Raw genomic sequence first — 26,383 nt, forward strand, 5'->3', positions numbered from 1 at the left:
GGAACAGGGCTGTAGGGATGATGAGCCAGCTGACCACGGCACCGTGGCACAGGAGGCCATTCAAGAGGGAGGAGCAAAAAGACAAGTGGTAGGGAATTCTATAATTAGGGGAATTGATACAATCCTTTGTAAGCAGGATCGAGAGTCCGCATGGTATGTTGCCTGCCCAGTGCCACCAGGGTGAGGGACATCTCTGACCGGCTTGCAAGGATATTGGAGAGGGAGGGGGAGGATTCAGCTGTTGTGGTCCACATCGGGACAAATAACATAGGTGAGACTAGGAAAGAGGACCTGTTTGAGGAACTAGGAACTAAATTAAAGAACAGGTCCTCAAGGGTTATAATCTCCGGATTACTACCCGAGCCATGTGCAAATTGGCATAGAGGCGCGAGAATAAGGGAAGTAAACACATGGCTAAAGGAGTGGTGCGGAAAGAGGGATTCCATTTCGTGGGGCACTGGCATTAGTATTGGAACAGGAGGCATCTGTACCGTTGGGATGGTCTCCACTTGAACCGATCTAGGGCCAATGTTCCAGTGAAAAGGGTAAATAGGGTGGTCAACAGGACTTTAAACTAGAAAGTGAGAGGGAAGGGAAGGGTAAAACTACAAGAAGTATGATTAATGGGAAACAAAGCAGCAGGTTAGCATGTGGGGGGTGGATTCAATTTCATGGAAAATTATGAAAAAACTGAAAAGAAAGGAGAGCCCAGGAGAGGCTATTAAAGTCTCCAGAACACAAAATAGGACAGAGTGTTTGTAAAGGCTAGGAATCCAACTTCAAGCACATCAGATAAAGGGACGACAATGAGAAGGGGGACGGGAAATACAGGATTGAAGGTGTTGTATCTGAATGCACGCAGTATACGAAATAAGGTAAATGAGCTTGTGGCACAGATTGAAATTGGCAGGTATGATGTAGTGGGCATCACAGAGACATGGCTGCAAGGGGATCAGGACTGGGAGCTAAATATCCAAAGATATACATCCTATCGAAAAGATAGGCAGGTTGGCAGAGGGGCTGGGGTTGCTTTGTTAGTAAGAAATGAAACTAAATCGATAGCAAGAAACGACGTAGGGTCAGATGATGTAGAATCTGTGTGGGTAGAGTTGAGGAACCGCAAAGGTGAAAAAACCATAATGGGAGTTATGTACAGGCCTCCGAACAGTAGTCAGGATGTGGGGCACAGGATACACCAGGAGATAGAAAAGGCGTGTAAGAAAGGTAAGGTTACAGTGATCATGGGGGATTTCAATATGCAGATAGACTGGGAAAATCAGGTTGATAGTGGATCCCAAGAAAAGGAATTTGTGGAATGTCTACGTGATGGCTTTTTGGAGCAGCTTGTGTGGAGCCCACTTGGGAACAGGCAATTCTAGATTTAGTGATGTGTAATGAGGCAGATTTGATAAGGGAGCTTAAGGTGAAGGAACCCTTAGGAGGAAGTAACCATAATATGATAGAATTTACCCTGCAGTTTGAGAGGAAAAAATGGAATCAGATGTAACAGTATTACAGTTGAATAAAGGTAACTACAGAGGCATGAAGGAGGAGCTGGCTAGAATTGACTGGGAGATGAGCCTAGCAGGAAAGACAGTGGAACAGCAACGGCAGGAGTTTCTGGGAGTAATTTGGGAGACACAGCAAAAATTCATCCCTAGGAAGAAGAAGCATACTAAAGGGAGGACGAGGCAACCATGGCTGACAAGAGCAGTCAGGGACAGCATAAAAGCTAAAGAGAAAGCATACAATGCAGCGAAGAGCAATGGGAAGCCAGGGGATTGGGGACCTACATAGACCAACAGAGGACAGCTAAAAAAGAAATAAGGAGGGAGAAGATTAAATATGAGGGTACACTAGCCAGTAGTATAAAAGAAGATTGCAAGAGTTTTTTTTAGATATATAAAGGGTAAGAGAGAGGCAAAAGTGGTCATTGGGCTGCTGGAAAATGACGCTGGAGAAGTAGTAGTGGGGAACAAAGAAATGGTGGAGGAACTGAATAGGTACTTTGCCTCAGTCTTCACAGTGGAAGATACGAGTAACATCCCCAAAGTTCAAGAGAGTCGGGGGGCAGAGGTGAGTATGGTGGCCATTACCAAGGAGAAGGTGCTAGGAAAACTGAAAGGTCTGAAGGTGGATAAATCACCTGGACCAGATGGATTACACCCCAGAGTTCCGAAGGAGATAGCTGAAGAGATAGTGAAGACATTAGTGGTGATCTTTCAGGAATCACTGGAGTCAGGGAGGGTCCTAGAGGACTGGAAAATCACTAATGTAACTCCCCTGTTTAAGAAGGGAGTGAGGCAAAAGGCCGGAAATTACAGGCCAATTAGCCTGATCTCTGTCGTTGGTAAGATTTTAGAGTCCATTATTAAGGATGAGATTTCAGAATACTTGGAAGTGCATGGTAAAATAGGGCAAAGTCAGCATGGTTTCATCTAGGGGAGGTCATACCTGACAAATCTGGTAGAATTATTTGAGGAGGTAATGTGCAGGTTAGACAAATGGATGTTACCTACTTGGACTTCCAGAAGGCCTTTGACAAGGTGCCGCATAGGAGGTTGCTCACTAAGATAAGAGCCCATGGTGTTAGAGGCAAGGTACTAGCATGGATAAAAGATTGGCTGTCTGGCAGGAGGCAGGGATAGGGCATAAGGGGGTCCTTCTCAGGATGGCGGCCAGTGACTAGTGTAGTTCCGTAAGGGTCAGTGTTGGGACCACAACTTTTCATTTTATACATTAATGATCTAGATGAAGGAACTGAGGGCATTCTGGCTAAGTTTGCAGATGATACAAAGATAGGTGGAGGGACAGGTAGTATTGAGGAGGCGGGGAGACTGCAGAAGGATTTAGACAGGCTAGGAGAATGGGCAAAGAAGTGGCAGATGGAATATAATGTGGGGAAGTGTGACGCACTTTGGTTGGAAGAATACAGGCATAGACTATTTTCTAAATGGGGAGAGAATTCAGAAATCTGGAGTGCGGAGGGACTTGGGAGTCCTAGTCCAGGATTCTCTTAAGGTTAACTTGCAGGTTGAGTCGATAGTTAGGAAGGCAAATGCAATGTTGGCATTTATTTCGAGAGGACTGGAATATAAAAGCAGGGATGTGCTGCTGAGGCTTTATAAGGCTCTAGTCAGACCACATTTATGATATTGTGAGCAATTTTGGGCCCTGTATCTCAGGAAGGATGTGCTGGCCCTGGAGACGGTCCAGAGGAGGTTCACAAGAATGATCCCAGGAATGAAAGGCTTAACATATGAGGAACATTTGAAGTCTCTGGGTCTATACTCATTGGAGTTTAGAAGGATGAGGGGGGATCTGATTGAAACTTTTAGAATACTAAAAGGCCTGGATAGAGTGGCTGTGGGGAAGATGTTTCCATTAGTAGGAGAGACTAGGACCCGAGGGCACAGCCTCAGAGTAAAGGGAAGACCTTTTAGAACAGAGATGAGGAGAAACTTCTTTAGCCAGTGGTGAATCTATGGAATTCATTGCCACAGAAGGCAATGAGTGTATTTAAGACCAAGATAGATAGGTTCTTGATTGGTAAGGGGATCAAAGGTTATGGGGAGAAGGCGGGGGAATGGGATTGAGGAACTTATCAGCCATGATTGAATGGCGGAGCAGAGTTGATGGGCCAAATGGCCTAATTTCTGCTCCTATGTCTTATGGCCTTATGGTCTTTTCTTTAAAAGATTTTGAAAGGTAACAATGGTGAAGCTGGAGGATCAACTCTTAGCTTGCAAAACATTGCTCCAGACAAAATTATCATGTTCAAGATCAGACTTTTAGAAGATGGGGCCTACAAGTAATACCATTAATGAAGGTATTAAAACACATAAGACAATTTTCTTTATGCTTAGTTATGTAATTCTGAGCAAGAATGTCCCCCCATTAAGCAGTGGGAAGACTTAGGACATTGTTTTTAATACCTGCTCCAAACAATGTTCCCTAGCTACTGACTCTGCATCACTCTGAAACTAAAACATTCTGTTCAAAACCTTGGTGTCTTATTTGACCCTTACGTGACCACATATTTTCATCATCACTAAGACCATGTATTTTCAATTCTACAATATCATCTGACTTTGCCCGTCTCAGCTCATGTCTGCTGAAATCTTCATTCATTCCTTCATTACCTCTAGACTTGCCTATGCCACACATGCTTGACTGGCCTCCACATTCTCCCCTCTGTAAGCTTGAAGTCATCAAAAACACTGGTGGCCGTGTTTTAACTCACATCTCGTCACGTTCATCTCTTTCCTTATGCTTGTTGACCTACATTAACTAGCTCCTGGACAAGCAAAGTGTTGACTTAAAAATTTTCACCCTTGTTTTCAAATCCCTTCATGGTCTCACCTCCAAGATATTTACACTCCTTTAATTGTAGCCTCTTGAGCATCCCCAATTTTAATTGCTCCACCACTGGTGGCTCCACCTTCAGTTGCCTAGGCCCTAAGCTCTGGAATTCCTTCCCTACACCTTCGCCTCTCTACCTCCTTTAAGACACTCCTTAAAGCATTTGGTCATCTGGCCTAGCATCTCCTTATTTGGCTCTGTGTCATATTTTGTTTTTATGTTGTAAATATTTTATTTTGGACATTAAGACTTTTAATCACAGGAAAAATTATCTCCTATTTGTTGAAAAGGCATTCTGCGTAATTTGACGGACCGATCAACAAGCTGTGATCTGCAATTGTTCAAATGAAATGCATTAAACGTAGTATTGATAGCGAGATGCACTTTTCGAGGACTTATTTTTAATTGCGGGGTGCAAACAGTTAAAATCGGAACCCATCAGTGCTTCTAATCAGTCAGTCCTTACACTGTCCCTAGTGCCGGAATAAACATGCGATAAATTAACATATACATGATAACTTTTCTATTGTACATCAATCCCACAGAGGGCAAAAACAATATTGGTTCTGAAGCCCCATCACCAGATGATCGTTAAAAGGTAGTAAAGGGGGAAAAAAACTCTAAGATGCAAAATTATAAAGCATAGGTGCCACGCTTTCACAAGTTTCTTAACATCTGATGGTTCCAGTGGCAACAAGAGTGACACTGGCATTGAGAAATCAACTGCCCTGTATCATCTTCCCAGCAATGAGGGACAGGATGCCCCTTTACACATAAGACACTGAACAACCATATCACTTTTTTTTAAACGTGTATAAACATGAATACGCACAGTTATCAATAGTTACTGTATGCCATCTGAAAAATATTGCGGAGCATGCAGCATTCCTGTTGTGATTGTGAGTAGGATCAATTAAGCCCTCTCAAACATATTTAATCATTGCGAATGGGTTGTACAAATTGGTTAATTTGATTTTCAAGCTGTGTTTAACAATACTAACAATGTCCTTATGAAACCATACAAACAGTATTTGACAATTTCAGATTTAGTCTGACATTGGTTTGTGCTCAGAATCAGTCACGCTAAGAACAGGAGCTCTTCCTGCCTGCCTGGTTGGGGGGCTGTCAGAACAGCTTTTCTTTCAGTTTTGGGAAGCCCTCCCGCTTCATCCGAAGCACTACGTCATCATATTTGAACTTGACATTAAAAGGAATCAAGCAGAACAGGAGAAAGAGTGAGCTATTCGGTCTCAGGACTTGGACGATATTTTGGGAGGGAGCTGCGCATTTTTAATATTTGTATCTGTGAACATGTATGTAGATGTGTGCGTTTTTAAATGAGCTGACGCAACATGTGCCAGAGGATTGGGGGGCGAGATATTCGTTTGTTTACGTTGACACCCACGCCGGTGAAAACGTATTTTATATTGCGTTTCTGTTGAGTATCTCTTTCCTTCCCTGCTGTCTATGGATAAGTCCATGGCTTTGAAAGCTCCATCTCAACGTCAAATTCAGTGAGAATCTGGTGGCAGGTGATAATGTTTGGAATCATTGCAGTTGGAGCGAAAGGTAGTTCAGAATTTAATTCAGCTTCTTTTCATCGGGCATGTACATTGTAATCTTAATTAGCGAAATAGCAAAGCGGTATTGTTTAGCTATATATTTACTGCTAAACTGCTTGCAGAGGTGACATTTCATACTTTATGGTTGTTTAAATGTAAACGAGCCCTGTGATCGTTCACCTTTGGTGTTTACCGTGAACAAAGGTAGACCATAAGGGGATGTCGCGGGAGATATAAGGGCGGAGAATGGAAAGACCACAATCATTTATGCAGTATGAAAACATCCTCAGTAAAAGAATCATAGAATGGTTGCAGTACAGAAGGAGACCATTCACCCCAACATTTTTCTATTTTTTTTAAATTTTGATATGCTGAACCTGTGAAAGGTTGGGTAACTTTCTCACCCCTTAGTCATTTGTGAAATAATCTGGGTTTTGATCTGCAGCAGCTGTAGGATTGAGAGAAGTGGTGGTGAGGTAGAGCTGGGTGTCATCAGTGGGAACTGACATTTTGTGTTTCAGATGATGTTGCTGAGGAGCGGCAGGTAAATGAGAAATAGGAGAGGGCCAAGATGCCACCAAAGGTAATTGTGCAGGATTGGCTTCAGCATTGATGGTGCAAGGTGGCCAATGCTTACACAAGGGCCCATGAGGCACCCATTGTTGATGGCCTGACAGGGTCAGCATCTTGGCTGTTGCCAGGCAGTTTGTCAGTTAGATGGCTTTCTGTTTCTATGGCAGGCATTGGCTGAGGGGGCAATGATAGGGCAAAAATGCAGTCATTGTGAGAGAAGACAACATGTGCCACTCCCATAGTGCCACTACGACTCCCATGAGACTGTGGTTCATCATTCCCACTGATTGTTGAGAGAACCGACTGTGGACCAATAGTGGGATCGATGCTCTGTTCCAAGCAGTGCCCCCAGCCTTTCCAAATTAGTGGGGATGGTGAAGCCCTGATCTTCAATCACACCAATTCAGAACTTTGATCAGAGTGCAAGAGCTGGTGACACAGGCTGCTGTTGTAAGGCAGCATCCATAGCAGTGACCACACAGTGCATGGTAGACAACAGAGTGCTGATGCTTTCCCCGGAATGCAGCACAGGTGGAAGCAGATTCCTCTATACTCTGAGACATACAGCAACTCATTGGCAAGCTTTCCAATACCTCAGACCAATGCACGCACACAGAAATAGCTCTCTCTTGGAGGCTGGGCCTTGGTGTCAGTATCTGTCCTCCTCAGCTGATCTTCTGCATTTTGTGCTGTGTAAGTCACCAAATGCAGATCCTTCTAATTTGCTGCCTATGCCGCTGAGGATGCCAGTATCTGTGCTGGTTCTAAGCAAGGATAGAATGAATATATGCACTTCTTTAAAGAGAATTACTCTGCTCTCAGTGCTGTTCTGCAGGCTCGAGGTTTTCACATGGACCTAGAAAAAGGGAGAGAGTCAAAAGTTAGTGTTTCACAGTAAGGCATGGCAGTTTCACATGATTAGCATTATTATGTCGCACCAGGTTGCTACATTGTCTGAATGTGTGATTGCTTGAGGAAAGTGAAAGGCTAAAAGTATTAGAGAGATACCTTGCTGAGCATGACCTCCATCTGTCTTTTTCCATTTGCTCCAGTAGTGCCTGTGGCATCCTCTTGAACCTAGGCAAAGGCTTAAATGGAATCTGGTCCTCCGCAAGTTTGGGTGCTCATGATTAGGTTGTGAGACAGCTTGTACTGCAGGAAGAGTGGAACCGAGTTAGTGGGCTGAATTTTATCAACCCCCAGGAGTTAGGGAGGGAGATGGGGATGCTGGTAAAATCAAGGGGAGCTGTATCAGATTGACTCCTCAATCAGGAGCCACTGTTGGGAAATTTACAGACAGCAAGGTCAGAATTGGACAAGTTGCCCATCCTAAGGAGGTGGACAACCAATTTGAACATGTAAAGGTCCCAGTTAAATGGAGAAGGCCTCCTTGTGGCAGCCTGGGAAGAATGCTTTTTTAAAAGCAAGGAAGATGTCACAGACAGGGAAGGCAGCCCCTGCAGCCCCAGTGATTTGCCCAGAAGCGTTTCCCCTCCAGCACCCGCCCTTCAATTTTTAAAAATTATTTTGCCTACTGCTGAAGACAGCAGGTCTTCAGCTTGCTTCAGAAGTGGTCATCACTCCTGGTGGTGCTACTGAGCTGGCAATCAACTGATTGGGCTGCCAGCTCTTGGGGGCAGGCTATGGTGCTTAATAAGATGCAGCCCTTACTGGCATTCACTCAGCCTGTAAAATTCAGGCGAAAGGCCTGCCAGCTGCCCATGCCTTCTGGCAACATGCATTTCCTCATGATATCATGCCCAATTGGTAAAATTCAGTTCAGTGTGCAGTTCTTACATAAAGTTGTGCAACTTATGCCTGAAGGATCCTTCGTTAAATATGCAAATTGCAGTCCAGTGATAATATTCCAACTGCAGTTAGCACAGGTCACCTGAGTGGAGAAGCTGATGGGGTTTTCCAAACTTGTGAAAATAGTGAAAGTGGATTATGACCAGAAGCCCCAATAGGTAAGTTGTTTTCCTTCTCTGAGGGGGTATGGAAAAACATGGCCCTCCCAAAACTGCTTCCCCATGACTAACCTTGTTGCCAGCAACTGTTCTTTCAGGGCCTGCCTTCTGGTGCCCACAATCTTTTTTAATTCAGTTACAGGGTGTGGGCTTCACTGGCTGGGCCAGCGTTTATTGCCCATCCCTAATTGTCCTTGAGAAGGTGGTGGTGAGCTGCCTTCTTGAACCGCTGCAGTCCATGTGGTGTAGGTACACCCACAGCACTATTAGGGAATTCCAGGATTTTGACCCAGCAACAGAGAAGGAATGGCAATATATTTCCGTATCAGGATGGTGAGTTGCTTGTTGGGGAACTTGCAGATGATGGCATTCCCATCTGTCTACTGCCCTTGTCCTTCTAGAGGTAGCAGTTGTGGATTTGAAAGGTGCTGTCTAAGGAGCCTTGGTGAGTTTCTGCAGTGCATCTTGTAGATGGTACCTACTGCTGCCACTGTTCATCGGTGGTGAAGGGAGTGAACGTTTGTGGAAGGGCTTCCATTCAAGCTTTGTCCTGGATGGTGCCAAGCTTCTTGAGTATTGTTGGAACTGCACTGATCCAGGCAAATGGAGAGTATTCAATTACATTCCTCGCTTGTGCCTTGTAGCATATAGATGAGGTACAGGAGTAAAACTGGTCCACACCTGGTAGGCAGAGTCTTGTGGAGGTGACCGTGGTCTTGGATGCTGGCTGGAGAGCCAGCGACAGCCCTCTGCGTCGCCTCTTTTCGTGAAAAAGCCTGTCACATCTTGTGCCTGTTAAGCACTTAACAAACCCTCAGTGGGTCTTCCCTGGGATCAATGACTGGAGGGTTGGAAATCCCTCCCACTGACAGCCAATAGGAGGCCAGCAGCTCTTCTGTACTCAGTAGCTGCTGCCAGTACTACAACTATCTGAGCCTTGGTTTGAGGAGGGACCCAGGCATAGGTCACAGTGTGAGGGTCATGGGGAGGGGGTGAGGGGGCTTGGCAGCATGGGCAATGGGCAGTTTTCAGTGCCTACGCCCTCCCTTCCTGATGCCAGGTCGGATCAGGCACTGAGTGTCATTGAACAGGGAACTCTCCTCATCACCTCCCCACCCCCAGCGTCCCCTCCAGGAGCCTGCAAGGCAACATGTCAGGCTTGCTCGTTGTGGACCTAGCATGGTGAGCCCCCTGTCCAGCTTAATACCAGCTGTGGTGGGATGAGGCCCTGAAGGAGCATTAATTGGCCACGAGGTGGGTAGCTGTCCACAAGCCTTCTTCCACAGACTTAATCGGGTTGTAGGCAGGAAGATGGCGAGGTTATGATTAAATGTCCCCACCACCAAATTTGCCATGGGGTATGGCACATGATTCCACCTGATGTTTCTGGGCAGATTAGGCCTGTATCTATTTGAGTTTAGAAGATTGAGAGGCAATCTTATTACAGCATAGAAATCCTGAGGAAACGTGACAGGGTGGATGCTGAAAAGGTGTTTCCTCTTATAAGAGAGAGTAGAACACAGTTTAAGACGGAGATGAGGAGAATTTTTTTTCTCTCAGTGGTTCATTCATTTGTGGAATTCTCTTTCCCAGAGAGCAGCAGAGGCAGAGTCATTGAATATTTTTAAGGCTGAGTTAGATATATTCTTGACTGACAAGGGACTCAAAGGTGAGAGGGGCTAGATTGGGATCATATCAACCAAGATCTTATCAAATGGTGGAGCAGGCTTGAGAGGCCACTCCAAATTTGTATGTTCTGAGGCTGGGATGGGGGGAGGGTTTGCCATTTGCCTTACTCCAGCCCCCCCAATTCCCACCCTGGGTTAAAATCAAAGCTTAAGTAATTTTACAATGAAAGAGCACATAGAACTTAAGGTTGGGGCTATGTTAAGTTTAAAATGGCAAGGGTTGAAATGAAAATAACTCTAAATGAACAGGCAGCATGTTCTGAGTGCTTCAAACTTTTGTTATGCTTAGCCTGCCAAGTTTTAGTACCAGCCACTAAACTTCTGGCCATAGCAACAACATCTTGTGAACTGATCCATAAGCCAGCTTATAGCCCACTGAGAACATTTTCAGTAACTTCTTCACTTGGCAAAAAGGATGAAGACTGTGATAAAGATCATACATGGAACAAACAGGTATGAGTGCAATTTTATATTTTGCCTTTTCCGAGTGCAACCTTGATGCATACAGAATGTGGACTTTTTTTTTTGTTTCTTACTCTTCCTTTATGCTCACATGTCAGGCAATCCACCTAGAAGTTGCTGAAAAAAGACATGTCTACACTTTTCATCTTGCGGTCATCAGGACACTTTGCACGAATACCAATATAAGGGGAAAACAACAATTTATACTGTATGCGAAGAGAGTGCTGATTGGTTGGCAAGCTGACATGGAGAATGCACCAGTGATGGTGACTGATGGTTAACTGCCAAGCATTGTTTGAAATTTAAATCAGGCAGCTTGACCCTGAGCTAATCAGCACTCTCTTCACATACAGGACAAATTGTTGTTTTCCCCTTTTAATGGTATTCTTGCAAAGTGCCTTGATGAGTACAAGACAAAAAGCGTAGATATGTCTCTTTTCTCAGCAATACTCAAGTTCTGTACTACCAAAAAACTACTGTTGTCCCACAGAACAGGACTTTTCTTTTCCAATATGACTAAGCTTTACTATCACATAGAAATTACCACATGGCCCAAGTAGCCTAAATTGGTGATTAACCTCCATATGAGCAGTAATCCTAACTCTCATGCTCACCCTGTGTCCATATCCCTCCATATGGGCAATAATCCTAACTCTCATGCTAACCCTGTGCCCATATCCCAATCCCCATTTCCTTCAACTGGCTAGCTAACTTGCTGTTAAATGTTCATATTATCCCTACTTCAATTTCTAATGCTCTTTGTCTTTTTAACTTCTTAGTTACCAGCATCTTTTGCAATAATATCATAATAATAGCATCCTTATCCCAACCAGCACTTATTTTGATCTAATTTGGAGAGAGTTATTTGTGAATTTCCAATGACCTCAAAATTCTACACAGCTTTCAGCATAATTTGGGCATATAATTGGAGTGAAATACTTTATTTGGTAACTATATGACAGAAGCTATTTTTTCAGATTTCATGCCAAATCTTAGCCTCTAATTTTTATCATGCTTTTATGTCCCTTATTGCAAGCTTCCCACTAAATTTCGAATAAGTTAGATATAGTAATGAGGTTCAATGGCATTACAGCTTCAATTTTCCTGCTTTTACTCTCAGAATGCACTTGGTCTAAGTTAGAGTGAGAATTAAAAGGTGCAGTGTCTGCCAGGATCAATTGAGACAGTCAGAGGTGTGGAATTTGTGAGCCAAAGAGTTTGGAGAGTTGGAATGGTGAATTCTGCAACAGGGAACAATATTTTTACAGCAATTATTTGGGCATTCTTTCATCACAGACCTGGACTTGCTTTTGAATGTCCGAGACTGTAAGACTATTGGGAGATTTTGATGCCACTCCCTGCTTGCAGACCAACACCATGGAGAAGTAAAAGCAGCAGTACCAGATAAAGCAAGGGAGAGTCAGGCAGGATTTCGGTAGGATGTACCCCACTTAATGTCATCCTCTCTCCCCCATGAGGGCAAAGTTATTAATTGAGGAGCAAGGTGGGCAAGAAATGTTGGGGTATTGGCCTGTTAAAGGGGAGGAAGGGATTTAGGGTTGAGGAGGCAAGTATTGCTTTTAGAGGAGATGAGTAGCTATACTCTAAGACCCTGAGTCATTGGTCTCCTTAATCAGAGTGCATTATGAAGTATTGCTATGGCTGTTACTTTTAGAGGGTGAAGAACATCCTGGTGTTCATGATGCAAGGAAAGAATGTGAGACTGGCTGCTATGTTACCTTGTCTGCCCTAGCGAGGCTCTTGAACATTTCATGGCACTGGTCTGCAATCCTAGAGTTGAAGAATTGATGCTCTATATCAGGGCCATCTCCCTCCACATGGCATTTTGACATTCTTCCTGCCATGGAAACACTTGGGCCCAGATTTTTGCTCCCGGGCAGGGTGCACAGAAATGGGAGAACTCACAGCTCTGTGAACCTGGCCTTTAAAAATGGTGTCCCACAATTCAGATTTTCATTCTTGGGGTTGAGGGGCTGGTGGAGGTGGTGGGGGGAGGCCTGCCTCTGCTCCAACACTTTGTTGAATTTAATTGAAAAAATCCTAAAACAAAAAACGGCCTTCCAGTCCTCACCTCTCACCTCACAGCCTCTGTGCTCCAGCACTTCGTTGAATTTAATTGAAAAAATGATTAAAACAAAGAACAGCCTTTCAGTCCTCACCCCCTCACCCCACACTCACCCCATGACTCATCCATGACACCTCATGCCCCCCACCTACTCATGGACTCTCATATCCACTATGCCAATTCATGCCCCTTTACCCAATCTCATGGCCCTCATACTCCCTATGACTCCCACATCCCCTTGGCACTTTATAGCCCCTATGTCAACATAGTGCCAACTCATGCCAACCAATGCCTGGCACACACCACCCTTTGCCCTTACCCCTTCCATGCCAACTCACCTTGTATCCATCCATCAGGAGCCATGCTGATATAAAATAAAAACAACCTCATTGATAAAAAAACCATTAAATACATAAAAAATTCCTTCAGCTAATCTCTTATGAAAACAAACTTTCTTTAGTCTATAACCACTTTGAGTTCTCAAACTGCTCACTTAACAGGCACCTAAACTGTGATAATGTTAGCTTGTGAAATCAGTCATTGCAGTACAAATCCTATAATGATTACCCTCAGGCTTGTCAACAGGCAGAATGAAATATCACACACTTTTTTTTCGAATTTTGTTTAATTTAAAGCCTAGCAGAGTTAAATCCATTGAAAATTCCAATGAGTGTTGACAGTTTCAGTGAGTTTTGACAGTTTTTTTAACAGCTTTGACAGTTCCTATACACTTTCCACACACAATCATATTTACTTTTAACAATCCCAAACAGTGCTTTACCTCTCCAAAAGGGTGCCTTGCCTCTTCCAAAGGATACATTACCTACCCCAAAGGGTGCCTTGCCTCTCCCAAAGGTGGCCTGGGACCATATTCAAAGGGGTACTTTACCTATTCAAATGAATCCACTAAGTTCAGACTAGCTCTTATCTACTCTAGTATGCACACGCCAGGTTTCACACATCTGGGCTACCAAAATCCCACTTCAGTGGAGGCAGGTGATGATTTAAATGGCCAACTACCTCCATAAATTGTGCATGCAGGAACCCTGGTCTGAATCCAGTCCCGCCCCCACAGAAGTAGGAAATGTCTTGTTTGTTAGGATTTTTAGCCATTTCCGTTATTTTCACCGTGGCAGAGAGTCTCCATCGTGGCGAAAATCTGGCTCTTAGTCTTTCCTGTGTTCTAATTCATTCACAAGGATTTGCAAATCAGTGAAATGGAGGCATCTTCCTCTATGCCCGTGTGTCATGCCCTTGTCCCCTCTCATATGTTAGACATTCTTCTAAAGTGGCACAGCAACAGTGATGAGGTATCCAGTCAAACTTGTTGACAATCAACAGTCAACTCACTGAGCCAAGCACTATTCCTTACTTAAGTGCTGTTCCCCTGAGACTGCTGATGCCATTTTCAACTAGGACTATTTTTTAAAAGGCTGTATTCCAATTTCATTGCTGCCCAGCTATTATTCCTGTTTTAGAGAGATCTACATCTGTCACTTCGCCATTGGGTATGCAAATTAACTGACCCACAAAATAAATGTGTAAGTACCATTCCAGACCATCAGCAAACACAGCCCATTTCCATCAATGTGAAAAAGGTGCAACTTATCAAATGGTGTCAATTTATAGAAAGCTGTGGTTTCAAAATCTTGGGCTATATTTTCCATGTGTTGGACTCCTGCTGTGAGAACCAAACTGCAGCATCCTCACAGGTGTTCACACTATCCAGAAAAGACTACAGATATGATGACACTACAAAAGGTGGATGCGGACTCCTGCATACAGTCGGCCACAGTGGTGAAGCTCCTTGGCATGCCTTCCAGTACCGTTTATTTCTTATGGTTGGATCTTCGAAGTCTTCATTTCTGTTGTTCTTAGCAAAGCAGGAAGAGGCTCGTCCAGTGACGTCTCTCCTGGGCTTACCGTGTTACCAGTAGTTGCTGTTCCCCGCTGGTGATGGGTGTTTCACTACTGCAGAGTCCTCTAGCTTGCTACATAGCCTACGTGGAGTTCAATGTCTGAGCTGGATCCTGGAAGAATTGGAGTGCCTCATAATGCATTTTCAGGAGCATTGTCGCCAAGGCCTATTTTCCTCCAGGAGTCTCATGGTGTTGAGAAGAATCTGGAAGAAAGAGAAAAAAGAAAACAAGGCAGGAAGTAGAAGCTGAACATGAATAACTGACAGTCTTGAGAATGCAGGTTGCCGGTGTGCTGAGTTGAATGAAGGAATACAATACAAAGACATCTTGAGGTACACCACCAGACTCTCCTGTCTGACTCCCATTACCCTGCCTAGGCCAGTGATGCCCAGGTCTTCTTGTATATGTGAGGCTGATGATGTTGGAGATGTCTCCATCTGTATTGTTCCTATCCCAGATATCATGCTTGGCCTTGTCCTGCAGAAAGAGAGAGTGAGTTGGTAAATGGGTTAAGAAGACGAGTAGAGAGGCTTGGTGCTTGTGCATATAGCAAATGTGTTGAGATGTGTAGAATAAGTAAAATTTAATGACAATAGCAGGCGATAGATGCAAAGGAAATTTGTGTGTATTGATGGTGGGGAAGGAATTGTTGATACTGGTGGGAGGAGTGGAGATAAAATCAGTGTTCTCCAGTGCTGTTAGGACAGCTGGTGACATAAAGAGCTGTATCCACCCTTGCTGCTTTTATTTGATCATTGAACCTCTTGGTACACTGAATTCAGGTCCTGGGAGTAATGCTGGTGACACTGACCCTGTCAGTTACCTCTGAGTAGGCCCTTCTGCTCATCTGTTCTGCGAAAATATTGTGAAGCATTCTTCCAGTAAAAATGAAAGCAGGGATTGCAACCACCTTTTAAGAGGTGCAAACCCACTTTAAATTGGCCTTGGGAGTTATGTGAGGGAATTGCTGAACTTCCAACATGATCAGGAGGGCAGATTGTGAGGTCAATTAGAAATGAGACCCTGGAGTTAAAATTATTGGAGCCTCCTATCTGCTTGCCCTATGCTTATCTGATTTATGTTTCGAGTTAAAATTGGAGTTAATCTGTGTTTTCAATATATTTTAACAGACTACTCAGAAAAATGAAATGAAGATAACACATCAACAGTTTAAAAAGTCCTTTGGGAAAAGATATGATCAGTTATACTGTCCAAAGTGTGGAAGTCAAAGTATGAATCTGGAGGCAATTACCTGTAAGTCTAGGTTTAGTAGTTTGCATGCTTAGGCCTAATGTGCTATCAATGCTGCAGCTATGAGTCTTTACCACAGGTTCCTCCTAACATTGGTGTAGGACCTTGTAAGAATAAGAATAATTTTATATGTGTAAAATGAATGCCTATGAGTCCCATATGGCAGGTGGCATACGCATGCTTATTCCACGCTGGGTGTGCAATACACACTATATTGGTTAGGGTTACGCAGTTGACATCGAGGGTGCGTGCCTCAATCTGGCATCAGGTCTATCGCATATGCAAATTGGAGTCTAACACTTATTTAAAGTCCCTGTGTGAAATTGGTTTGTGAATGATCACAGCACGCACTGTACCAGTGACGTATTATGACACAGCTGATGGTAAAAGCTGAGTTGTTCAAATCCTAGAGGGAAACTTGAAACAACTGGCATAACCCATTTTTGCAATATGTATGTTTCCATAAGACCATAAGATGTAGAAGTAGGCCATTTGGCCCATTGAGTCTGCTTCACCAGTCAATGAGATCATGGATGATCTGATAATCCTCAACTCCACTTTCCTGCTTTTTCCCTATAACCCTTAATTCCCTTACTGATTAAAAATCTGTCTTTCTCAGCCTTGAATACGCTTAACGACCCAGCCTCTACAGCCCTCTGCGGTGAAGAATTCCACAGATTGACTATCCTCTGAGTGAGAAATTCCTCCTCATCTCTGTTTTAAATGGGTGGCCCCTTACTCTGAGATTATGCCTTCTGGTCCTAGACTGTCTGACAAGGGGAAACAACCTCTTAGCATCTACCCTGTCAAGCCCCCTAAGAATCTTATATGTTTCAATAAGGTTGCCTCTCGTTCTTCTAAACTCCAATGAGTACAGGTCCAACCTACTCAACCTCTACTCACAAGAAAATCCCTCCATCCCTGGGATCAACCTAATGAACCTTCTCTGGACTGCCTCCAATCTTTCTTTAGATAAGGGGACCAAAACTGTTCACAGTATTCTAGGTATGGTCTAATTAGTGCCTTGAATAGTTTTAGCATGGCTTCCCTATTTCTATACTCCATTCCCTTTGAAATAAAGGCCAACATTCCATTTGCTTTACCTATTACCTGCTAAACTTGTATGTTAGCTTTTTGTGATTCATGCATGAAGACTCGCAAATCCCTCTGTGCTGCAGCTTTCTTCAGCCTTTCTCCATTTAAGTAATATTCAGCTCCTCTATCCTTCCTGCCAAAGTGCATAACCTCACACTTTCCCACATTATATTCCATCTGCCACATTTTTGCTCTCTCACTTAACCTGTCTCTATCCCTCTGTAGACTCTTCGTGTCATCCTCACCACTTGCCTTCCTACCTATTTTTGTGTCATGTGAAAATTTGGTGATAGTACATTAATTTCCCTCATCCAAGTCATTAATATATACTGTAAATGATTGTCGCCTCAGCACTGATCCCTGTGGCACTCCACTAGTTACAGGTTGCCATTCTGAAAATGCTCCCCGTATCCCAACTCTCTGTCTTCTATTAGTTAGCCAGTCCTCTATCCATGCTAATATACTACCCCCAACACCATGGATTCTTATCTTATTAAGTTGCCTTAGTTGTGGTACCTTAGGTTGGGGCCTTTTGGAAATCCAAATATATTACATCTACTGGCTCCCCTTTATCTATCTTGCTTGTTACCTCCTCAAAGAATTTTAATAAATTCATCAGGCATGATTTCATTTTCATGAAGTCATGTTGACTCTGCTTGATTATATTATGCATTTATAAATGCTCTGCAATTAAATCCTTTATAATAGACTCCAACAATTTCCCAAAGACATATGTTAAGCTAACTGGCCTATAGTTATCTGTTGTTTGTCTCCCTCCCTTTTTGAATAAGGATGTTACATTGGCAGTTTTCCAATCCTCTGGGATTTTTCCAGAATTTAAGGCAGTGCATCCATTATTAATGCAGCTATTTACTTTAATATCCTAGTATGCAACCCATCAGGTCCAAGTGACTTATCAGCCTTTAGCCCCATTAGTTTCCCTACTTTTTCTCTAGTTTTAGTTGTATTTATTTCCTCCCCCTCTTTTGCCCCATGATTATTGAGTATTTTTTGTTATGCTAATAGTGTCTTCTACCGTGAAGACTGATGCAAAATATTTTTCAACTCCTCTGCCATTTCCTGGTTCCCCATTGTTACTTCCCTAGCCTCATTCTGTAGGGGGCCTATATTGACTTTGACCTCTCTATTCCTTTTTATATATTTAAAGAAGCTCTTACTATCTGCTTTTATATTACTTGCTAGTTCACCATCAAAGTTTATTTTCTCCCTTTTTTTTGGTCATCTTCTGTTGGTTTTTAAAATTTTCCCAATCCTCTGTCTTACCACTAAGCTTTGCCATATTGTATATTTTATGCTTTCACCTTGATAATATCCTTAACTGCCTTGGTTAACCATGGTTGGTTTATCCCCTTCCTACAATTCTTCTTCCTCACTGGGCTATATCTTTATTGTGAGTCATGAACTGTTTTCTTAAAACATCCACCGTTGTTCATCAACCGTCTTTTCTGCTAAACTCCTTTCCCAGTCCACTCCAGCAAACTCTGCCCTCATTCCTTTGTAATTACCCTTATTTAAGTTTAGCACAGTTATTTCTGAACAAAGTTTCTCACTCTGAAACTGAATGCTAAATTCCACCATGTTATGGTTACTGTTTCCTAGAGAATCTTTTACTCTGAGATCATTTATTAAACCTGCTTCATTACAAATTACCAGATCCAAAATAGCCTGATCCCTGGTTGGATCCACAACATATTGTTCTAGGAAACTGCCCCGAATACACTTTATGAATTGTTGCTTGTGGCTACCTCTACCAATTTCTTTTTCCCAATCTGCATGAAAATTAAAGTCACCCATGATTAATATACTGCCTTGTTTACATGCCCTCATTATTTCCTGATTTATTCTTGCCCTACAGCATAGCTACTGTTAGGGGGCCTATAGACTTCTCCCATCAGTGTCTTCTTCCCCTTGTTGTTTCTTACCTCCTCCCATATAGATTCCACATCTTCCGATCAAAGATCATTTCTTGCTATCGTACTTATTCCATCTCGTACTAACAATGCTATCCCACCACCCTTTCCTTCTTGCCTGACCTTTTGAAAAGTCACATACTGCTGAATATTTAGGTTCCAGCTTTGATCTCCTTGTAACCATGTCTCTGTAATGGCTATAAGATCATACCCATTAACCTCTATTTGTTTCGTTAATTCATTTATTTTGTTCTGAATATGATGTGCATTTAAGGAAAGAGCCATTAATTTTGCCTTTTTACTATTTTTCCCCCTTTGACCCTATTTGCTGCTTTTTTTTTAATATTTGTATATTCTGTCTCTTCCTGTCATACTCTGGGTATCATTACCTAAGTAGCTGCCCTCAATGCCGCCTTATTCTTTTGCTTCGTAAGCCTACGTATCCCCTCTCCAGTATCCTCCCTCCTCTATTTAGTTTAAAGCCATCTCTACAGCCCTAATTATTCAATTCGCTGGGACACTGGTCCCAGCATGGTTCAAGTGAAGCCTGTCCCACCGGAACAGCTCCCTTCTACCCCAGTGCTGATGCCAATGCCCCATGAACTGAAACCTATTCCTTCCAGACCAATCTTTGAGCCACACATTTAACTCCTTGACTTTATTTTCTCTATGCCAGTTTGCCCATGGTTCATGTAGTAATCCTGAGATTAGTACCTTGGAGGTTCTGCTTTTTAATTTAGCTCCTAACTGTTCAAATTCTTTCAGCAGAACCTCCTTTCTAGTCCTATCAACGTCGTTGGTACCAACATGGATGACAACAACTGGATCCCTCCCCTCGAACTCCAAGTTCCTCTCTAGCCCTGAGGATATGTCCTTAACCCTGGCAAAGGGCAGGCAACACAGATTTTGGGACTCACACTCACAGTTGCAGAGAACAGTATCTATCCCCCTAATTACACTGTCCCCTACGATTACTACGTTCCCTTTTCCTCCCCCCACTTGAATGGCTCCCTGTACCACGGTGCCGAGGTCAGAAATGAGGGGTCGGGAGGATCGCACTGGTTAATTCTGGCTTTGTTTTCAAAAGCTGTTGTTTTTATTTTTCAAATTGTGCAGTAACTGGTCTGCACCCTGCAGTCCCTGCTCTCTTCCACAAAGCTTGCAAGAACCTCGTAACTGTTGGACAATTGCTGAGGTTCCTTGAACACTACCCCCTGGGTCTCCATACCTGTCTCACCTGCAGTCACACCCTCCTGTCCCTGATCACAGACCAAATTCAAATTATCTAACCTGTGGGGTGTGACTGCTTCCTGGAGCAAAGTGTCCAGGTATCTTTCCCCCTCCCTGATGTGACGCAATGTCTGCAGCTCGGGCTCCAGCTCCTTAACTCAGATCCAAAGTTCCTCAAGCTGCAAACACTTACTACAGATGTGTTTGCTGTGGATCACCTTGGTGTCCAGCAGCTCCCACAAGATGCAGGCTTGGCATTCAGTAGTAATAAGACCACTGAGTCTCAAGAGGTGTGTAAACATGTATTTATACAAGAAATATTGTAAACACATACATATGTCTACAAAATGACTATTATAATAACTACAAAAATCCCCTACTTAATCTGAAACTCAGTAACACCATCCTTGTAATACTCGGTCTCAGATTTTGATAAAATTAGATCCTGATTTGTCCAATTCTTTACTTGCTTCGCACAGACTGGTGAATAGTCCAGGAAATTCAACACAAGTACAACTACTCGTTGAGTATATACAATGCTACCTGGTAACGGAAGGCAACTGAGTGCTTCTGCATTTGCTATATGCACACCCAGATGGTGCATGAAGGTGTACTCATACATTGACAAAATCAAGGCCCATCATTGAATTCTGACAGAGGTTATCGGCAGAATTGCTCTGTCTTCACTAAATAAACCCATGAGTGGCTTATGATCTGACACTATGCTGAAATGTCGACCATGCAGGTATTGATGGAACTTCTTCACCCCAAATATTACTGATAAACTGTCTTTTTCAAGTTGTGAGTAACCCATCTTGGCTGCAGAGAGGGTTCTGGAAACATAGTCTAATGGCCTTTTGGAACCATCTTCCATCCTATGTGACAACACCGCTCCCACCCCATCGGGAGATGCATCACAGGTTAATATTAATTCTTTTGATGGGTCATAATGTATTAGTAGATATGATGAGTGTAATAGCTTCCTGACCTTTATGAAGGCTTCTTTTTGTTATGCCTTCCATGACCATCGATGGTTCTTTTTAAGCAGTAAGTGTAAAGGTGCTAGCACTGTTGACAAGTTTGGCAAGAAGAAACTGCAATAATTTATCATGCCCATAAAAGACTTGAGTTCAGTGACACTGATAGGAGAGGGCACCTCCTTGATTACCCTAACTTTCTCTGCTACTGGATGCAACTCCTGGGGATCCACTTGATGACCCAATAAGTGACTTCATTCACTTAGAAAGTACATTTCTTTCTTCAATCGCACACCAGCTTCCAAAAGTCACCTTACAACCTCTTCTAGGTTGGCCAAATGTTTGGCTTCCATTGATCCTGTGATCAGGACGTCATCCAGGTACACTATTACTCGGGGAAGCCCTTGCAATAGGCCTTCCATGGTCCTTTGGAATTTTGCACAGGCAAATGATATACCAAAGGGCAGGCGTGTATATTGGTACAGGCCCTTGTGCATGTTGATTATTATATACTCTCTAGACGTATGTCCAGATCTAGCTGTTGGTGTGCATGGCTCATGTCCTGTTTGGTGTAGGATTTTCCTCCAGCTAGCTTAGCTTACAAATCTTCAATCCTTAGGATAGGATATTTATCTAATTTAGCAACCTTGTACACAGTTAGTTTGCAGTCTCCGCAGGGGCAAATAGTTTGATCTAGTTTCATCACAGGGACTGTGGATGCTGCCCATTCCAAAAATTGGACTGGCTGGATGATGCCTAGCTTCTCTAAGCGGAACCATCCTGCATCTAGCTTCTCTTTTAGAGTGTAAGGCACAGGTCTGGCCTTAAAGAACCAGGGTGTTGCCTCCGAATCTACATATATTTTTGTTTGTAGGCCTTTTATCTTTCCCAATTCATCACAAAATATGCTGTCATACATCCTTAACAGCTCAGAAATCCCCCCTGCACTCACTTGAAAAATCTCTGATCAGTTGAGCTTAATTTTTTGTAACCAATCGCAGCCCAGAAAGCGAGGTCCTTCACCTGTTACAATGATCACTGGAAGCTGGGCTGCCTGTTGCCTATAGGACACAGGTACAGTAGCGATGCCTTTTACGTGTATTGCCTCTCCAGCATACACCTTCAGCTGAGTCGTGATTTGCTCCAGATTCAGTAGCTGAGTACCTTCACTTAGGTATTTAAATATGTGTTCTCCCACCACTGTGGTCGATACTCCTGTGTCTACCTCCATGGCTAGAGGCTTCCCATTCACTTGAAGGGTGACGGTTATTGGTTCTGTTTTTACTTTGACATTGTAGACGGAATAGATTTCAATATCAGCAGCTTCTGGTTCAGTTATATTGTGCACTTCAATCATCTTGGCATGCTGTCTCGAATTTGCCCTGCATTGCTTTATAACGTGCCTTTTTTGTGACAGTAGTGGCATTCTGCCTCTTTAAATCTGTAGGTTTCTGGTACATGGTTACCCCCACATTGGTAACAAATTAATTTCTGAACCACTGGTGAGATGCTTCCAGTATACCTTTTCGTTTTTTGGACAGTAGAGGCTGTCTCCCGCTTTGTGGCTGTCTCCCTGGTTTTTGTGCCAGATCCAGTGGTAGGTTCATACCCCAACTGAAGAACAGCGCCATATTGCACATTCTGCAAAGCCTGTGAGTCCCTCTCAGCAATCTCCATAGCGCTATTTCCATGGTGTACTTCAGATCAATACTGACTTCTGCAAGTAAACGGCAGTGAATGGCGTCATTGTGTACACCACACACCACACAATCTCGCAACATGCCATTGAGCATATCTCCAAAGTTGTAGTGCTCAGTCAACTGTTTTAACTTCGCCAAATAAGTTGTGATTGACTCACCGGGGGTCCTTACTCTGGAGTTGAACTTAAATCGCCACATAAATACTGATGGCTGCAGCTGAAATGCGTGTCTTCATGAGATCTACCAGCTTGTACAAGATTTAGAATTGGGCACGTTCAGGGTCATCAGACTACGGCTGAGGTTATATGTCTTGCTCCCACAGACACTTAAAAGAAATGCTTTCTGTTTCTCTTCCACTGTTATTTCATTCGCCATGAAATAAAAACCTATATGCTCTATGTACTGGCTCCATTCTTCCATGGACGAGTCATAAGGGTTGATTCTGCCGAAGAGTGGCATGACTGGTGAGTATACTTTTCTTTCCTTAACAACTGATGTACTCACATTCACAAGGTGAGATGCAGTGTTGGAGCTATCCTTGTTGTTAATTGTAAAATGCTTGGTGTACTGGACAGGTTTCTTACTTGAAAAAGATAACTTTATTTACAGAGCTTTTGAAGAAGCTATATGCTTGAACCAGCTCCATGGCTAGAAAGCTGCACCCCCTAAGATTACATGCACTTAGGGCTGATTTGTCAGTACAATCACATGGCCCCATTTTTAACCTACCAGATCAGCCATATGTGGGTGGCTTTTCAATGGCTGCAGGGCTAGAGCTTGCTTGGAGAAGGAGGAGAAGCGGTCTCAGGCAAGGGAAGAGGCTGCAGGGTGAAGGCTGTACTGCGGAAAAAGCGTATCCCATGGTATGGGTTGATCTGTGCAAGTGGCCTCAAGTTGGTGAGGGCTGAGGAGGCAGTCTCCAGAGGAGATGAGGCCATGTGGACATGTGAGGATATGTGTGCAAGAATGGGTGGTGACGTTCCTTGAGCTGGCAGTAGGTGCGATGCCAGTAAGTGTCTGATGGGCTTGAGTGTGTGAGTTTGGAGTGATGAGATGGTGGCACTAATGAGATCATTCATCTTCTATCTGCATTGAATGGCCAACCCCTCCTGTGCAGCATTGGCACTGATCACCACTGCCAAAGCTTAACAAGCCAGGGTGGCCCCTCCTGGGCCAGAGCTGGGGTAGAGGACATCACAGCGGGTCTCCACAGCGTCTAAAAGATGCTCGAGGGCTTCAGTCTTCTTGTCTTTCGGGGCTATGCCTTCTTTGCAGCAGTCCTGGGCTGGAAGCACTGAACATTAGCAGCTGTGCTTTATATGTGGTGCCTGGTGTAATGAAGCGGTGAGGTGTAGTGTGGCAGGTGAATTGGAGCCTGCTCGCAATGGAAATGGCATGTATCCCAGGAATGCATAATTAATGCAGCGGGTTTGGGATGAAATGGCGTGAAAAGTTGCCATTGCAGCTGGCAGGTAAAGCGTTGTTTATCCTGTCCGCTACCGCACTAAGTGCAAATCTGGGACGATTCCGCTCAACGTCTCAGTCCCTACCCTCTCAAGCCCCTTCATAATCTTGAATGTTTCCCCAAGATCACCTCTCTTTCTTCTAAGCTTCAGAGAATAATGACCCAACTTGCTCAGTCTCTCATCATAGGACAACCCCCTCATCCCAGGGACCAATCTAGTGAACCTTCACTGTACTGCCTCCAATACAAGTATATCCTTTCTTAAATATGGAGACCAAAATTGCACACAGTATTCCAGACATAATCCCACCAAAACCCTGTACAAACGTAGCAAGACTCCCTATGCCCTTGCAATCAAAGGCAACATGCCAAATGCTTTCCTAATTGCTTGCTGTACCTACAGACTAACTTTGTTCCTTATATGAGTGTACACAAATCTTTCTCAACATCAACATGTACAAGTTTCACACCTTTAAAAGTATATTCAATTTTTTATTCTTACTACCAAAGTGATTAACATAGCAATTCCCCATGTTATACCTTACCTGCCACCTTGTTGCCTACTCACTTAACCTGTCTATATCTCTGCAGCCTCTTTGTGCCCTCCACACAGCCTACATTCCCACCGAGCTTTATATCATCAACAAACTTAGATAAATTACTCTCTGTCTTTTTGTCTAAGTCATTAATATACATTATAAATAGCTTTGGCCCTAGCATTAATCCTTCTGGCACACCACTAGTCACAAACTGCCAATTTGAAAATGCCCCATTTATCTCTACTCTCTGCTTCCTGCCTGTTAACCAATCCTCTGTCTATGTGAAGATAATACACCCAACTTCATGAGCCCTTATCTTGGGTATTAATCTTTTGTGTGGCACCTTATTGAATGCCTTTTGAAAATCCAAGTTTACTACATCTACTGCTTCCTCTTTATTCACCCTCCTACTCGTCCTCAAAAAGCCCGAATAAATTTATGAAATGGGATTTCCCTTTATAAAACCATATTGAACTTGTTCTAATCACATTATGCTTTTCTAAGTGCATTGTTAAGACTTCCTTAATAATAAATTGCGGCACTTTCCCAATGACTGATGTAAAGTCACAAAAATGGAATGAAACCAGACGGGCCACTTGGCATTGGCCTGGGCACAAGAAACGACAATGGCAATCACAGCCCTGTCGACCCTGCAAAGTCCTTACTAATGCCGGGGGGCTAGTGGCAAAATTGGGAGAGCTGTCTCACAGACTAGTCAAGCAACAGCCTGACATAATCATACTCATCGAATCATATCTTACAGGTAGTGTCCCAGACACCACCATCACCATCCCTGGTTATGTCCCGTCCCACCGGCAGGACAGACCCAGCAGAGGTGGCGGCACAGTGGAGTACAGTCGGGAGGGAATTGCCCTGGGAGTCCTCAACATCAGCTCCAGACCCCATGAATTCTCATTGCATCAGGTCAAGCATGGGCAAGGAAACCTCCTACTGATTACCACGTACCGCCCTCCCTCAGCTGATGAATCATGGCAAGGGCGCAGGATGTACTCTGGGTGGGGGACTTCAACATCCATCACCAAGAGTGGCTCGGTAGCACCACTACTGACCAAGTAGGCTGAGCCCTAAAGTACATAGCTGCTAGACTGGGTCTGCAGGAGGTGGTGAGGGAACCAACAAGAGGGAAAAACATACTTGACCTCATCCTCACCAGTCTACCTGCCGCAGATGCATCTGTCCATGACAGTATCGTTAGGATTTATCACCTTCACATTGAGGATACACTGCATTGTGTTGTGTGGCACTACCACCATGCTAAAGGGGATAGATTTCAAACAAATCTAGCAACTCAAGACTGGGCATACATGAGGTGCTATGGGCCATCAGCAGCAGCATAAAATTGTACTCGAACACAATCTGTAAACTTATGGCCTGACATACCCCCCACTCTACCATTACCATCAAGCCAGGGGATCAACCTGATTCAATGAAGAGTAAAGGAGGGCATGCCAGGAGCAGCACCAGGCATTCCTAAAAATGAGGTGTCAGTCTGGTGAAACTATAACACAGGACTACTTGCGTACCAAACAGCATAAGAGCCAGTGATAGACAGGGC

At 43.6% G+C, this 26,383-nt stretch overlaps 1 protein-coding gene across 1 annotated transcript in view; it reads left to right on the forward strand.

Annotated features, from left to right (window-relative positions):
* The window catches only part of LOC121276795 (ATP-dependent Clp protease ATP-binding subunit clpX-like, mitochondrial), a 78,419-nt gene that overhangs the window by 365 nt on the left and 51,671 nt on the right, over positions 1–26,383 (forward strand). The window contains exon 2 of the mRNA XM_041185341.1: positions 15,750–15,873. Coding sequence (XP_041041275.1) covers positions 15,750–15,873 — 124 coding nt within the window. The remainder of the gene's footprint in view (positions 1–15,749; positions 15,874–26,383) is intronic.

Source organism: Carcharodon carcharias, chromosome 4, assembly GCF_017639515.1.
Source record: "Carcharodon carcharias isolate sCarCar2 chromosome 4, sCarCar2.pri, whole genome shotgun sequence".
In the NCBI taxonomy this organism is placed as follows: domain Eukaryota; kingdom Metazoa; phylum Chordata; class Chondrichthyes; order Lamniformes; family Lamnidae; genus Carcharodon; species Carcharodon carcharias.